The sequence below is a fragment of the Oncorhynchus keta genome, chromosome 26 (assembly GCF_023373465.1).
Source record: "Oncorhynchus keta strain PuntledgeMale-10-30-2019 chromosome 26, Oket_V2, whole genome shotgun sequence".
In the NCBI taxonomy this organism is placed as follows: Eukaryota; Metazoa; Chordata; class Actinopteri; order Salmoniformes; family Salmonidae; genus Oncorhynchus; species Oncorhynchus keta.
Window position 1 is genome coordinate 23690401 of NC_068446.1, and position 16114 is coordinate 23706514.

Consider the following 16114-nt stretch of genomic DNA (forward strand, 5'->3'; position numbering starts at 1 on the left):
TAAAGTCTTTGGCCTTACTGTCAGGCTTAATATCCTGTAGTGCTAGGGACTATACATCCTAAAGTCTAAATCAGGAAATCCCTCATTTCTACATACCCTGGAACATCAAGTGGGACAGCATAAACACCATTGTTCTTTGATGTATTTATAGATTATTATTACTTTACTGATCTGTTCACAGGACTGCCAAATACTTCTCTGCACAAATTCAGTCTTTTACCTGTATTCATTGACATGAATCCATCTCCATTACTATATCGTAATACCTAAATAGTAGGAGGGTACATTTGACCCTGTGCATCGATTCACCTTATACATTTATTGCAACGTGAGTAGAGAACAATTCTCTGTGGTAGTGGTATAATACTGGGATCAATGAGGTCACAAAGCAACAACAGAAAACTCCTTTGTGGATATACAATGGAGGTGATCTATACACAACCTGGTAGTCCTGCCTGCATTTCCTGTGCTGATTTACTACCACTGTGCACAGCATGAACATTTGATTTATTTTATCTTTATTTAACTAGGCAAGTCAGTTAAGAACAAATTCTTATTTTCAATGATGGCCTAGGAACAGTGGGTTAACTGCCTGTTCAGGGGCAGAATGACAGATTTGTACCTTGTCAGCTCGGGGGTTTGAACTTGAAACCTTACTAGGCCAACGCACTAACCACTAGGCTACGCTGCCAAACATGATTCAATACTGGCCGATGATCATTATGCGTTCTGTTCTGCTGGTGAAACAGATGCTGTGTCATTTGGGTGCTCCGGTCCAGGCCTAACTCTATGTATCCCATTTACTGTGTCACAGCAGAACTGTCAAACTCAGGGGCCGAGATGCACCACTCCTCCACATCTGGTTAGACTTCAGGCGGTAGGCTTATACAGCAGACATAACAACATACAGTCTAGCAACAATAAAGAGCACTGGACTGAACAATTTAATGACCATGGAGAACATGCTTCAAATATCTATGGCCACCCTGTGCATTCACTTTCTGTAAATTCTAGATTTAGTAGCCATGCCAACGCAGGTGAAAGACAGATGGTTAACTAGGCATTGTAGTCTGGATATTCCCTCCATCCCTTCTCATTTAACGACCCGGACTCTACCTCTTCATTCAAAAAGAGGGGGATGAAAGAGGTCTTCACACAGCATATGAAATGAAGAGTGCCCATTAGTCCAGGGTCCACAGGGCTGAAGACTAGAGGTACGGACGGAGTGACTGGAGGAGGGAAAGCCCTTAATGGTCTCGTTTCCTAACAACCTAAAACCTCCTCACTGCCTCCAAACCCACAGCCAAACCAAGAGTCAGGTTACAGAAGAAACACAAATATTGATTTAAATTTATATTGAAAAATGAAGAAAAAAATCATGCTGTGAATTAACATTTACCATTTTCAAAGGTTGAGCTGAGATTTAAAAGCTGGCATTTGCACAAATATAATATATTGACCGTTGATGAACAAGTTTATAAATAATGAAATGGCAAAAACCACTTAGCAAACTGCTTTCAGATTATCGACTTGGAAAAAGATCTAAGCAGCCAAGATGAGATAGCAGAAAGGCTGAATGTTGAAGGGATGTCTTTGTACACTTCCTCTTTTGTGACAATGTTTCTGAATCAGAATAATCAGCGGCTCATTGCAGAGCTGGAGAATAGTGTCTTGAATTCTGATGACAAGCTTTAACTTCCTTGATACTAAATGGTATCCTCCCTCTCTCGCGACTGAAATGTTGAGCTCTGTACTTTCTCCTTTCTATTATAATGAGGCATCGACTAACAGAAAATAAATCCAGGGTTGACATCTTTATTCCAGTGACAAACCATTTGCACTCAAGTTCATCTCTGATTTCTGTTTCTTCATACAGCTTGTGATGGTCTGAGCCTCAGCATTCAGCCTGACATTCCCCTCCCATCACCTCAAAACCCCAGTCTGTAGTCTACAGCGCAATAACACATCTGCTAATACTCCACTTCCAATGATCCTCCCCTGACTGTCCGACTGGCTCAGAGAGTTGGTTGTCTCCTTACCTTTGTGGGTGCTGTAGAGAGCGGCGAAGGTGACCACAAAGAAAGTGGTGGAGTATTTGCCAGCGTTGACAAGGTGAGGGAAAGCTCGCTTGGTGTCACGGTACCGACGGAGGCACTGCACGAAACGGAACCAAGCGGGCAGACACTGGATGATGGCACGGAGACCGTAGGAGTAACTATGGCACGTGTAATCACCTGGTTGGAACGGGGGAGAAAATTAACAACAACATAAACATTAAAAACATTTATCAATCACATCCATATTTACATTGTGTGTATGGTTCTGGTATCAATCACATCCATATTTACATTGTGTGTATGGTTCTGGTATCAATCACATCCATATTTACATTGTGTGTATGGTTCTGGTATCAATCACATCCATATTTACATTGTGTGTATAGTTCTGGTATCAATCACATCCATATTTACATTGTGTGTATGGTTCTGGTATCAACCACATCCATATTTATATTGTGTGTATGGTTCTGGTATCAACCACATCCATATTTACATTGTGTGTATGGTTCTGGTATCAACCACATCCATATTTACATTGTGTGTATGGTTCTGGTATCAACCACATCCATATTTACATTGTGTGTATGGTTCTGGTATCAATCACATCCATATTTACATTGTGTGTATGGTTCTGGTATCAACCACATCCATATTTATATTGTGTGTATGGTTCTGGTATCAATCACATCCATATTTACATTGTGTGTATGGTTCTGGTATCAATCACATCCATATTTACATTGTGTGTATGGTTCTGGTATCAACCACATCCATATTTACATTGTGTGTATGGTTCTGGTATCAACCACATCCATATTTACATTGTGTGTATGGTTCTGGTATCAATCACATCCATATTTACATTGTGTGTATGGTTCTGGTATCAATCACATCCATATTTACATTGTGTGTATGGTTCTGGTATCAACCACATCCATATTTACATTGTGTGTATGGTTCTGGTATCAACCACATCCATATTTATATTGTGTGTATGGTTCTGGTATCAACCACATCCATATTTACATTGTGTGTATGGTTCTGGTATCAACCACATCCATATTTACATTGTGTGTATGGTTCTGGTATCAACCACATCCATATTTACATTGTGTGTATGGTTCTGGTATCAACCACATCCATATTTACATTGTGTGTATGGTTCTGGTATCAATCACATCCATATTTACATTGTGTGTATGGTTCTGGTATCAATCACATCCATATTTACATTGTGTGTATAGTTCTGGTATCAATCACATCCATATTTACATTGTGTGTATGGTTCTGGTATCAACCACATCCATATTTATATTGTGTGTATGGTTCTGGTATCAACCACATCCATATTTACATTGTGTGTATGGTTCTGGTATCAATCACATCCATATTTACATTGTGTGTATGGTTCTGGTATCAACCACATCCATATTTACATTGTGTGTATGGTTCTGGTATCAATCACATCCATATTTACATTGTGTGTATGGTTCTGGTATCAACCACATCCATATTTATATTGTGTGTATGGTTCTGGTATCAACCACATCCATATTTACATTGTGTGTATGGTTCTGGTATCAACCACATCCATATTTACATTGTGTGTATGGTTCTGGTATCAACCACATCCATATTTACATTGTGTGTATGGTTCTGGTATCAATCACATCCATATTTACATTGTGTGTATGGTTCTGGTATCAATCACATCCATATTTACATTGTGTGTATGGTTCTGGTATCAATCACATCCATATTTACATTGTGTGTATGGTTCTGGTATCAATCACATCCATATTTACATTGTGTGTATGGTTCTGGTATCAATCACATCCATATTTACATTGTGTGTATGGTTCTGGTATCAATCACATCCATATTTACATTGTGTGTATGGTTCTGGTATCAATCACATCCATATTTACATTGTGTATATGGTTCTGGTATCAACCACATCCATATTTACATTGTGTATATGGTTCTGGTATCAATCACATCCATATTTACATTGTGTGTATGGTTCTGGTATCAATCACATCCATATTTACATTGTGTGTATGGTTCTGGTATCAATCACATCCATATTTACATTGTGTATATGGTTCTGGTATCAATCACATCCATATTTACATTGTGTATATGGTTCTGGTATCAATCACATCCATATTTACATTGTGTGTATGGTTCTGGTATCAATCACATCCATATTTACATTGTGTATATGGTTCTGGTATCAATCACATCCATATTTACATTGTGTATATGGTTCTGGTATCAATCACATCCATATTTACATTGTGTGTATGGTTCTGGTATCAATCACATCCATATTTACATTGTGTATATGGTTCTGGTATCAACCACATCCATATTTACATTGTGTGTATGGTTCTGGTATCAATCACATCCATATTTACATTGTGTATATGGTTCTGGTATCAATCACATCCATATTTACATTGTGTATATGGTTCTGGTATCAATCACATCCATATTTACATTGTGTGTATGGTTCTGGTATCAATCAGATCCATATTTACATTGTGTATATGGTTCTGGTATCAATCACATCCATATTTACATTGTGTGTATGGTTCTGGTATCAACCACATCCATATTTACATTGTGTGTATGGTTCTGGTATCAATCACATCCATATTTACATTGTGTGTATGGTTCTGGTATCAATCACATCCATATTTACATTGTGTATATGGTTCTGGTATCAATCACATCCATATTTACATTGTGTATATGGTTCTGGTATCAATCACATCCATATTTACATTGTGTATATGGTTCTGGTATCAATCACATCCATATTTACATTGTGTATATGGTTCTGGTATCAATCACATCCATATTTACATTGTGTGTATGGTTCTGGTATCAATCACATCCATATTTACATTGTGTATATGGTTCTGGTATCAATCACATCCATATTTACATTGTGTATATGGTTCTGGTATCAATCACATCCATATTTACATTGTGTATATGGTTCTGGTATCAATCACATCCATATTTACATTGTGTATATGGTTCTGGTATCAACCACATCCATATTTACATTGTGTATATGGTTCTGGTATCAATCACATCCATATTTACATTGTGTATATGGTTCTGGTATCAACCACATCCATATTTACATTGTGTATATGGTTCTGGTATCAATCACATCCATATTTACATTGTGTATATGGTTCTGGTATCAATCACATCCATATTTACATTGTGTATATGGTTCTGGTATCAATCACATCCATATTTACATTGTGTATATGGTTCTGGTATCAATCACATCCATATTTACATTGTGTATATGGTTCTGGTATCAACCACATCCATATTTACATTGTGTATATGGTTCTGGTATCAATCACATCCATATTTACATTGTGTATATGGTTCTGGTATCAACCACATCCATATTTACATTGTGTATATGGTTCTGGTATCAATCACATCCATATTTACATTGTGTGTATGGTTCTGGTATCAATCACATCCATATTTACATTGTGTGTATGGTTCTGGTATCAATCACATCCATATTTACATTGTGTATATGGTTCTGGTATCAATCACATCCATATTTACATTGTGTATATGGTTCTGGTATCAATCACATCCATATTTACATTGTGTGTATGGTTCTGGTATCAATCACATCCATATTTACATTGTGTGTATGGTTCTGGTATCAATCACATCCATATTTACATTGTGTGTATGGTTCTGGTATCAATCACATCCATATTTACATTGTGTGTATGGTTCTGGTATCAATCACATCCATATTTACATTGTGTGTATGGTTCTGGTATCAATCACATCCATATTTACATTGTGTGTATGGTTCTGGTATCAACCATTCTTACAGCTAAAACTGTTGTACAGTTCTGTTGGAATGGGAGGATGCCAGGATGGACATTAATGGATTTGTTGGACTCACACAGGTTGCTCCCGTGTGGCTCTGTTGGTAGAGCATGGTGCTTACAACATCAGGCTTGTGGGTTCTATTCCCTTGTGGGACGAGTATGAAAAAGTACAAACAAAAATGTATGCACTCACTACTGTGAGTTGCTCTGGATAAGAGCGTCTGCTAAATGACTACTTAAAACAAATATATATGTCTGTAGTCCCAGACTCATTGTCATTCTGCATTATGCAGCTCTCTCTCCATCCCTCCCACACACAGAGCAGTAGCAGCCCTCTGAGTGGACAGCTAATCAGCATGAAAGTCACATTGCTGGACCCTAATGTAGCAGCTATAAAAGAAACACCTGAAACTAAATCCCCTACATCAGGGGTTCCCAACCTTTTTTCGTCATTTTGACCCCTAACCAAAGAATTATGTAATTAACAGACCATGTTAACTTCTTTTAATTGGGGCTATGGCAGTCAATTGCAAAACATTCTAACAGTATTTTGAAGTGTCTTCTCAACTCACGATCACATACTTTTCATTTGGGTGTCACGTTCTGACCTTAGTTCCTTTGTTATGTCTTTGTTTTAGTTTGGTCAGGGCGTGAGTTGGGTGGGTTGTCTATGTTCTTTTTTCTACAATTTGGGATTTTCTGTGTTCAGCCTGGTATGGTTCTCAATCAGAGGCAGCTGTCAATCGTTGTCCCTGATTGAGAATCATACTTAGGTAGCCTGGTTTCACTTTTGAATTGTGGGTGTTTATTTTCTGTTCTGTGTTTTGTTGCACCGTTCAGGACTGTTAGTTTGTCGTGTATTGTTTTTGTTTCAGTATTCATTCTTTCTTAAATTACAATGAATACTTACCACGCTGCACCTTGGTCCTCTCTTTCTCCCGACGATAACCATTACATTGGGGCTAAGACAGTCAATTACAAATAAGTCTGACATAATGTTTCATCTCACCACCACGGAACGAGATGGGTGTGCTTGATGCACGTCGCGTCGGAACTTCTCTAAGTCAGGGGCGTGGTCAACAGTGCGCACCTCATCACTGCTGTCACATCCAACCTGGATCAATATCTGGTTTTAATGTAGACAGGAGCACTGCTGAATCCAGATTCACACAGATATGAGCTGGCGAAGGGTACCGTGAGTTGTAATGCTCTGAGGGAGACGGCAGGGTATTCCCTTTCTGTCAGGAACCAAATCCTCTCCGTAATGACCCGTGAATGCTTTGTATTTTTTCAGAATTTTGGAAAATCTTCCGCCACCCCATTTTCATACAGGCATCACTAGTTTGGGAACCGCTGCCCTAGACACTGGTCTTGACGAGAGGGAAAAAAACTGTCGGGGGTGTTCTCTTCTGCACTGTTCAACCAATTCAGTAAATGTGGAGGAGGAGTTAAGATGGAGTGTCGCCTGAAAACCGTAACATCCAGTTGTTGGGGACATCCAGTTGTTGGGGACATCCAGTTGTTGGGGACATCCAGTTGTTGGGGACATCCAGTTGTTGGGGACATCCAGTTGTTGGGGACATCCAGTTGTTGGGGACATCCAGTTGTTGGGGACATCCAGTTGTTGGGGACATCCAGTTGTTGGGGACATCCAGTTGTTGGGGCTAGCTGGACCCAAACGTTTCCAATCAATTACCTGGCTACTGATTTGTCAGGCTGTAGACTACTGAGGAGAACCATTAATGACTAATTTCACAGACAGACAGAACAGACAGACCCCTCTGAACATGGACAACAGTGTCTATTGACCGGAGTCAGATCGAGCTAAACCATTTAGACTCCGTACATATCTCCCAAACAAAACTGTTAAAAATGAGTTCAAACAGAGCTGATGAACCAGCATAATATACAGGTAACATACATTCAGCTACTACCTCACTCCAGTCCTGTACTTAGACCATAACTAGTACCTAGCTAAAGGGAGCCAGCGCTCTAACTCACCGTTGAACATGGGCAGGAGGCCTTTGCGGTCGGTCCATTTGAGCTCAAAGCTGTAGAAGCAGATGAGATACTCCAGGTCCATCAGTACAATCACCAGAGAGTTGAGCTGGTCGGCCAGCCAGAAGTCTGCAAACTCCACGCGGTGGAACGGCGCTGTGAACACACGGAACTGGGAGACAGACAGATGTATTAGTCCCATACAAGACACAGGATTAAATACATATGCTAACACTGAAAGGGGGAGGGGTTGCATTGCTTATTGAAATAGTCTGAGGTTAGGAAAACATTGACAGCTCTTCTGTCTAAAGTATACCTCTGCATACTAATACTACTACAACTCCCATGCTTGTCTCACATGAAGGCAAAACAGACAGTACAAATGAACAAAAGAGAAGGGACACAAACGCAGAGACCTCGGCTCCAACTGGGTACACAAGACTTCAACGTGGAGGAAGCTCATTGTCATGCAGCTAATGAGGCTGTCATGTACAGGCTATTAGAGCAGTGGAAGGGGAGAGGGCAGAGCAAAATGAGCTGGAACGTGTTGAGGGCATGAGCCCTGAAGCAACCAGCAGTCCTTGCATCTCCCTACAGTAAATGAACTGGTGGATACGTATGGAAGAGCCTAACGAGGCTCAAGTTGGAGTGTGTCAATCTCATTCAACAGGGCTGTCGCCACACCAGCAATAGTATCGCTGACACACACAGTATCCAACCTGACACACCAGACCTATCTCTGAATGTCCTTGAGTGGCCCAGCCAGAGCCTGGTCTTGAACCCGATCGAAAATCATTGGAGAGACCTGAAAATAGCTGTACAGCGACGCTCCCCAGCCAACCTGACAGCTTGAGAGGATCAGCAGAGAATGGAAGAAACTCCCCAAATACAGGTGTACAAAGCTTGTAGCATCATACCCAAGAAGACTCGAGGCTGTAGTCGCTGCCAAAGGTGCTTCAACAAAGTACTGAGTAAAGTGTCTGAATGTTTATGTAAATGTAATATTTCAGTGTATTATTTTTTATACATTTGTAAAAATGTCTATAAACCTGTTTTTGCTTTGTCATTATGGGTATTGTGTGTAGATTGATGAGGCAAAAAAATGATTTAATCCATTTTATAATAAGGCTGTAATGTAACAAAATGTGGAAAAAGTCAAGGAGTCGCAATACTTTCCGAATACACTGTAATGTGTGCTAATGAAGGATTTCTACATGTCAATCTATGTCCTTATTGATCTCCACAACATCCCAACCGTACAAAGACATCCAGAGGATAAAAATGATTTAAAATGTATTCATTGCGTAAACGAGCACACCAGGCAATCTGTCTCGCTTTGTTCCTCGATTTTGGTTAGCGCCTGTGTTCAGTGTGGGCGTGTGCATCTCTAGAAAGGTGCACAGGCCCAAGTGGGGCACAATCAGAGCTGGAGAGGGCTGGGGATGCTTGGGAGATGGGGAAGGTTGGAGGAGCAGCATACTGATGGATCCATCCCTGTAATGAGTGCACAGTCACAGCCGCCACATCTCCAGGGGACACGCCTGTATCCTATTATCCCCCACCCCACTGGCCTCTGTCTCTCACACACACACTGAATCCTCCTAACCCCCATCACCAAAGCCAGCAGACATCAGACAAAGAAAAGATAAGCCGAATACATGGAACACAATATAGAATGTGAGAGAGGTATCAAATACAGTGTTGTACACACACAAACACCAGTTGAGTCGGGTTTCATTGTACTGATATAATATCATCATTATATTGCAGTAGTTCCAGTGGAGAAGGAGCTCACCAGCAGTTTGAGCAGCCAGAAGCGGGACTTGTAGTAGCCAGTCTTGAAGGGGTTGATGAGGAAGAGGAGCATGAAGCCGTAGAGGATGAGAGGGTTGACCTGCATGGGCAGCATGGTGTACTCAGAGTACAGACAGGACAGGATGCTCAAACACCACAGCACCCCCAGGAAACCAGCAATCTACAGAAGACACAAAGGCATTAAACTATCAAATTCTCAGTAAATGTCCTTTATAAAGCAGTATACACATTGTCCTTGGAAATATGATCAGGAAAAAAAACCCTAGTGTATGTCTTCAGATAAGTATTGATTATTGACCATTTTTTATTTCCATTATTCAGGGCATTCTCTCTCCGGTGGTCACACAAGAGGATGTATTCTCTCCATTATTTTCACTACTGTCTGAATTCTTGCTCATTATCCTTGTGCATCCCCTGGTTCTCCCTTACCTCAAACAGGTGCTGGTGGGAGAGGTTGCTGCGAGGGTTCAACTCGAAGATGAGCACGTGGTTGACCCCCGCCTGGCGCCAGCCATAGGTGTTAATGCCCAACAGGAAGAGGAATTCAATCAGCAGGAAGCCACCTCGGTAGATACGCACCAGAGGCCACACGTTCTCATACCGGATGAGTACAGCACCTGAAAAAGAATAATAGCAATTTGATCATGTCAATCTCCTTCAAATATCTGAAGCTACAATACAGTATGCAAAACTAACTTGAGTTCCCCCTAATGCCAAGTCTAAATTGTAAGCCTCATTTCCTCTGTATCTGTTATCTAAACCCCAGTAAAAAAGCCTTAATAGCATGGTTGTGTGTGAACGTACCAGTGAGGAGGAAGGAGATAGCGAGGACTATGAAGACCCCACAGTAGAGGCCAACGCGGAAGGTAGTCCAGGCTAGAGCAGGCTGCAGGAAGTAGCAGAGAATGACAGAGATGAGCAATTACCAGTTACTACACCTGCGTGACTGCAAGTCTTCTAGGCTCCACTGGAATGTCAGGCACACAGCTGGAGAACCGCACTAGGCATTTACTAATTCATTTAGCTTGACAGATAGACACACTTATCCAGGGAAGCAGAAACCTTTTTCTGGTTGTGCTGCAGTCAATTCAATGCACGGTATTGAAAGAGTATATTAAAGTGTGTTATCATCAAGTACTTTGGTGTGTGCTAAAAATACAAGTCATATAAAGGTGCCCACGGGGAATCTGGACAAGCCATTTGGATCTAGCACAATTCAGGCTGGGCATGACATTGATATTAATACAGCTATAAATCTGAGGGATATGTGATGGGGATGCATTTTCTCATCCCCGGTGGAAAAAGTCATTTGTCTGGCCTAGTTTGGAGAGCCTCTTACAGGATCAATACTGTGGGGATAAATAGAGTGTGTGTCACACACACACACACACACACACACACACACACACACACACACACACACACACACACACACACACACACACACACACACACACACACACACACACACACAGCAGGAAAGAGATGAAGAGTGGGAAGTGTGTTGAACTGTCATACAACGTTAATGTTGATGAGATGCTGACACGAGCTGGAATTATGGCGGGATAGATCTAAAAGTGATTGGTTAATGGTCCACTAACTAAAATACACACTATACTGACTTGCTATCCCCCTTTCCCTTTCCCATTCTAATAAATCTATGGTGCAGTCACTCTCTCACCTGTGCTGCCCCCAGTGGAGGCACTCTCAGCCTCTTCATGGCTTTCTGACGGTCCCCTCCCTCCAGCTCTGTGGTCACCAAAGCCTGACAAACACACAACAAAGACATGTCAAAGGGAGGTCTATTACTTAAATAGAGGGGGGGGGATTCAAATAGTCTGGGTAGTCATTTGATTAGCTGTCCGGGAGTCTTATGGCTTAGGGGTAGAAGCCTCTTGGACCTAGACTTGGCACTCCGGTACCGCTTGCCATGTGGTAGCAGAGAAAACAGTCTATAACTAGTGTGGCTGGAGTTTTTGACCATTTTTAGGGCCTTCCTCTGACACCACCTGGTATAGAGGTCCTGGATGGCAGGAAGCTTGGCCCCGGTGATGAACTGGGCCGTACGCACTCTCCTCTGTAGTGCCTCGAGGTCGGAAGCAGAGCAGTTGCCATACCAGGCAGTGATGCAACCCGTCAGGATGCTCTTGATGGTGCAGCTGTAAAATCTTTTGAGGATCTGAGGACACATGCCAAATCTTGTCAGTCTCCTGAGGGGGAATAGGTTTTGTTATGCCCTCTTCACGACTGTCCTGGTGTGCTTGGACCATGTTAGAGATGTGTACACCAAGGAACTTTAAGCTCTCAACCTGCTCCACTACAGCCCTGTTGATAAGAATGGGAGCGGGTTCGGTCCTCCTTTTCCTGTAGTCCACAATCATCTCCTTTGTCTTGATCACGTTGAGGGAGACTTTGTGCACCACACGTTCAGGTCTCTGACCTCCTCCCTATAGGCTGTCTCCTTGTTGTCGGTGATCAGGCACTGTTGTGTCATCAGCAAACTTAATGATGGTGTTGGAGTCGTGCTTGGCCGTGCAGTCATGAGTGAACAGGAAGTACAGGAGGGGACTGAGCACGCACCCATGAGGGGCCCGGGGGTTGAGGATCAGCGTGTCAGATGTATTGTTACCTACCCTTACCACCTGTTTCAGTGTTACTTGCCTCGAAGCAAGCATAGAAGTTATTGAGCTCGTCTGGAGTTCGTCGTGTCACTGGGCAGCTCTCAGCTGTGCTTCCCTTTGTAGTAAAAGTTTGCAAGCCCTGCCACATCCGACGAGCGTCGGAGCCGGTGTAGTACGATTCGATCTTGGTCCTGTATTGGCGCTTTGCGTGTTTGATGCTTCGTCGGAGGGCATAGCGGGATTTCTTACAAGCTTCCAGGTTAGAGTCCCGCTCCTTGAAAGGGGCAGCTCTCAGTGCGAATGTTGACTGTCATCGACGGCTTCTGGTTGGGGTATGTACGTACAGTCACTGTGGGGACGACGTCCTCGATGCACTTACTGATAAAGCCAGTGACTGATGTGGTGTACTCCTCAATGCCATCGGAAGAACCCGGAACATATTCCAGTCTGTGCTAACAAAACAGTCCTGTAATTTAGCATCTGCATCATCTGACCATTTTTATTGGCCCGAGTCACTGGTGCTTCCTGCTTAAATTGTTTGCTTGTAAGCAGGAATCAGGAGGATAGAATTATGGTCAGTTTTGCCAAATGCAGTGCGGGGGAGAGCTTTGTATGCATCTCTGTGTGTGTAGTAAAGCTGGTCTAGAAATGAGGTAAAACTGATTTAAGTTTCCCTGCAATAAAGTCCCCAGCCACTAGGAGCGCTGCCTCTGGATGAACGTTTTCCTGTTTGCTTATGGTGTTATACAGCTCATTGAGTGAGGTTTTAGTGCCAGCATCGGTCTGTGTTGGTATGTAGACAGCTACGAAAAATACAGATGAAAACTCTCTAGGTATATTGTGTGGTCTACAGCTTATCATGAGATTCTCTACCTCAGGTGAGCAAAACCTTGAGACTTCCTTAGATATCGTGCACCAGCTGTTGTTTACGTATATAAGCATAGGCCCCTGCCCCGTGTCTTATCAGTGGCTGCTGTTCTATACTGCCGATAGAGTCTATAACCTGCCAGCTGTATGTTCTTAATGTTGTCGCTCAGCCTCGATTCAGTGAAACATAAGATATTGCTGTTTTTAATGTCCCGCTGGTAGGATATACGTGCTTTCAGTTCGTCCCATTTATTTTCCAGCGATTGAACGTTAGCTAGCAGGACGGAAGGCAAAGATAGATTAGCCACTTGTTTCCTGATCCTCACAAGGCACCCTGATCTTTTTCCGCGAAATCTCAGTTTCCTTCTCCAGCGAATGATGAGGATCTGGGCTGGTCAGGTGTCTGTAGTATATCCCTCCTGTCCGACTCATTGAAGACCAACTCTTCATCTAATCTGAGGTGAGTAATTGCAGTTCTGATGTCCAGAAGCTCTTTTCAGTCATAAGAGACGGTAGCAGCAACATTATGTACAAACAAGTTACAAATAACGCAAAAAAAATAACAAAATAGCATGGTTGGTTTCATTCCAACCATCATGAAACGTTTAGAATGCAACACAACATATTCAATGAGAGTCAAAGACCAGGATCAGACTACGCTAGAATGAGAAATAATTTGGCCTATCATGATTGTACCTAGCTAAAATAGACAGAGTAAACATGATTGGAAAATAGTTAACCTCAAGAATGCCTAGACATCCACAGCCATGGGCTTCGGTTCCATACGTACCTCTGTCTCAGAGATGAGCTGAGTGATCTTCTTACAGGTGTAGAAAGGGGCCACCTCCACATGGGCCACACGCCAGTCAGCCCCGCGGGGGGTCTCCAGGATCTTATCATGCTTCTTCAGGATTTTACGGAAACCTGTGAAGTTCAGATTCTGGGAGAAAGACCAATCCTGGGGTTAGGGTTAGGGAATTGAATTGAGCAAGAGCTGCAGAGAAACATCAACAGGAGACAATGTCTGAAAGGTTATTCTGCTGAGATAAAGAGAGAAACACAGAATGAAATTGACACCAATAAAGAGAGATGGATAAGAGAGAGACTGAGCTGTAGAAAGACATGTTATGCTTATAGCAGCATCAAACAGAAAGAGAGGGTGTGGAGATAAGCTGACTGGGTCTCACTTGGTAGTTATGCAGCAGGATGAGGCGGAGCTAGTATCTATGGCAGGTGTTTGCAACAGGCGGCCCATAAACGGCCCGCAAGTCATTTTTTTGGAGCTCCCCAAAGGTTTTTTGAGAATTTTAGTTTTTGGTCAAAAATATTTTCCATCAACAGGAATTCAGATATTTATTTATTTAGGAAATCTGTTCCCAAGTATTCCTACTAATAAAAAAGAGGCATACATTATGTGATCATGTCTCAATGTAATCAAGGTATGAAATTATTGTTATTTTTAAATACAATCTCTTTTTGGGCTTAGTTGTGGTCAATTTGCAGTGTACAAAGTATTATAGTTATTACAATTCCCCGAACCTCCAACAAAAATCAACCCGCGGCTGAATCTAGTTGTCTAACCCTGATCTAGGGTTAGTGTGTAGGCTTTACGTGTAAAGGTACTTACTTGGTAGTTCTGCAGCAGGATGAGGCGGAGGTAGTATCTAGGGGTCATGTGTAGGGTTTAGGGTTAATGGTACTAACCTGGTAGTTCTGCAGCAGGATGAGGCTGAGGTAGAACTCGGAGAAGGCCAGCTGCAGGTCCTTGATGTTGCGGTGTTTGCAGCGCTCCTCCTGGGACAGGTGGAACACCGTCTTGCGTTTGCGGAGGCCTGGGGCATTGCTCTCCCGCTGTGCATCCAGAGACGACTGCAGCTCATTCTGCAGGGTGGCGAAACGCCTCTGTGCTTCAGCAAGTTTCTCTGCAGGAGGAAAAATATGGAAAACAACTGAGTGAGCAACAGTGTCATGGCTGCAGTATGCCCAAGATAGAACTCTCAACAGCCCTGCAGGAAGTCCAGTCGAGAGGTAAACACTCCTCTCCATTACGGGGGAAGCGGAAGGGGAGTATTAAGTTCTTTAGACATGTAAATGCAGCCCTCAGCAAGCCCATTACCAGGGTCAGAACAATGTTAATTTCCCTCCTGAGAGAGGGACAGCAGGGCAGGGAAGAACCTGAGTGGATCTGGAGCATGGCCCACATTCTCCCCACCTTGCCTTGGCCTCACCCAGCCTCACTGCACCCCAGTCCCTTTCCCACTACCACATTCCTGGACTGGACTCCTCAAGCCAAGCTCTGGCACATATCCTCCACTGTCCCCTCAGCCTCGGGCTGCACTCTGCAGCCCACCACACATCCTATTCATAGGCAAAGGCTGAAGACGGATGCTTTTGGAATAGACCTCCTCAATCCTGATTCACGACTAGACCACCTAGTCAAAGCGATGGTGGAGGCCTAGCATCGTCTCATGTTGCCCACGGTCAGCGAGGACAGGGGTGTTACATTAGGTGCAGTGGGTTCAATGGTTACTTTACCGCTCAGTTGCACACACAGCCTCTGGATTTCACAGGAATGCCTGAAAAGCTGTTCTTTTGATTGCTAAAATTAGAGTAATCCCTCACAGAATAACAGGTAGATTATGTCACTGTCTACTCTGTCCAGAGGGCCTCCTATCTGCTCTGCATGGATCAAGTCATGGCATAACATGAGGCGTGAAAAAGTCCAGACTCACATACTTTACCGAGGTAGGAAGAAATGAAGCCTGATTAGCTGTGTGTACAGACAAAGGTGGTAGATATGTATGCAGGTTGAAGAGACTAATAGAGGCTTTAATGTCTGAACTTTGCCAGGAAAACCCACAGG

The 16114-nt window shown here is 42.7% G+C and overlaps 1 protein-coding gene across 1 annotated transcript in view; it reads right to left on the reverse strand.

Moving 5' to 3' along the window:
* Window positions 1–16114, reverse strand: part of LOC118358666 (xenotropic and polytropic retrovirus receptor 1 homolog) — a 102151-nt gene that overhangs the window by 11354 nt on the left and 74683 nt on the right. The window contains exons 4-11 of the mRNA XM_052480411.1: window positions 14956–15173; window positions 14042–14191; window positions 11445–11528; window positions 10568–10649; window positions 10193–10380; window positions 9744–9923; window positions 7952–8120; window positions 2040–2234 (exon numbers count right to left, since the gene is read on the reverse strand). Coding sequence (XP_052336371.1) covers window positions 2040–2234; window positions 7952–8120; window positions 9744–9923; window positions 10193–10380; window positions 10568–10649; window positions 11445–11528; window positions 14042–14191; window positions 14956–15173 — 1266 coding nt within the window. The remainder of the gene's footprint in view (window positions 1–2039; window positions 2235–7951; window positions 8121–9743; window positions 9924–10192; window positions 10381–10567; window positions 10650–11444; window positions 11529–14041; window positions 14192–14955; window positions 15174–16114) is intronic.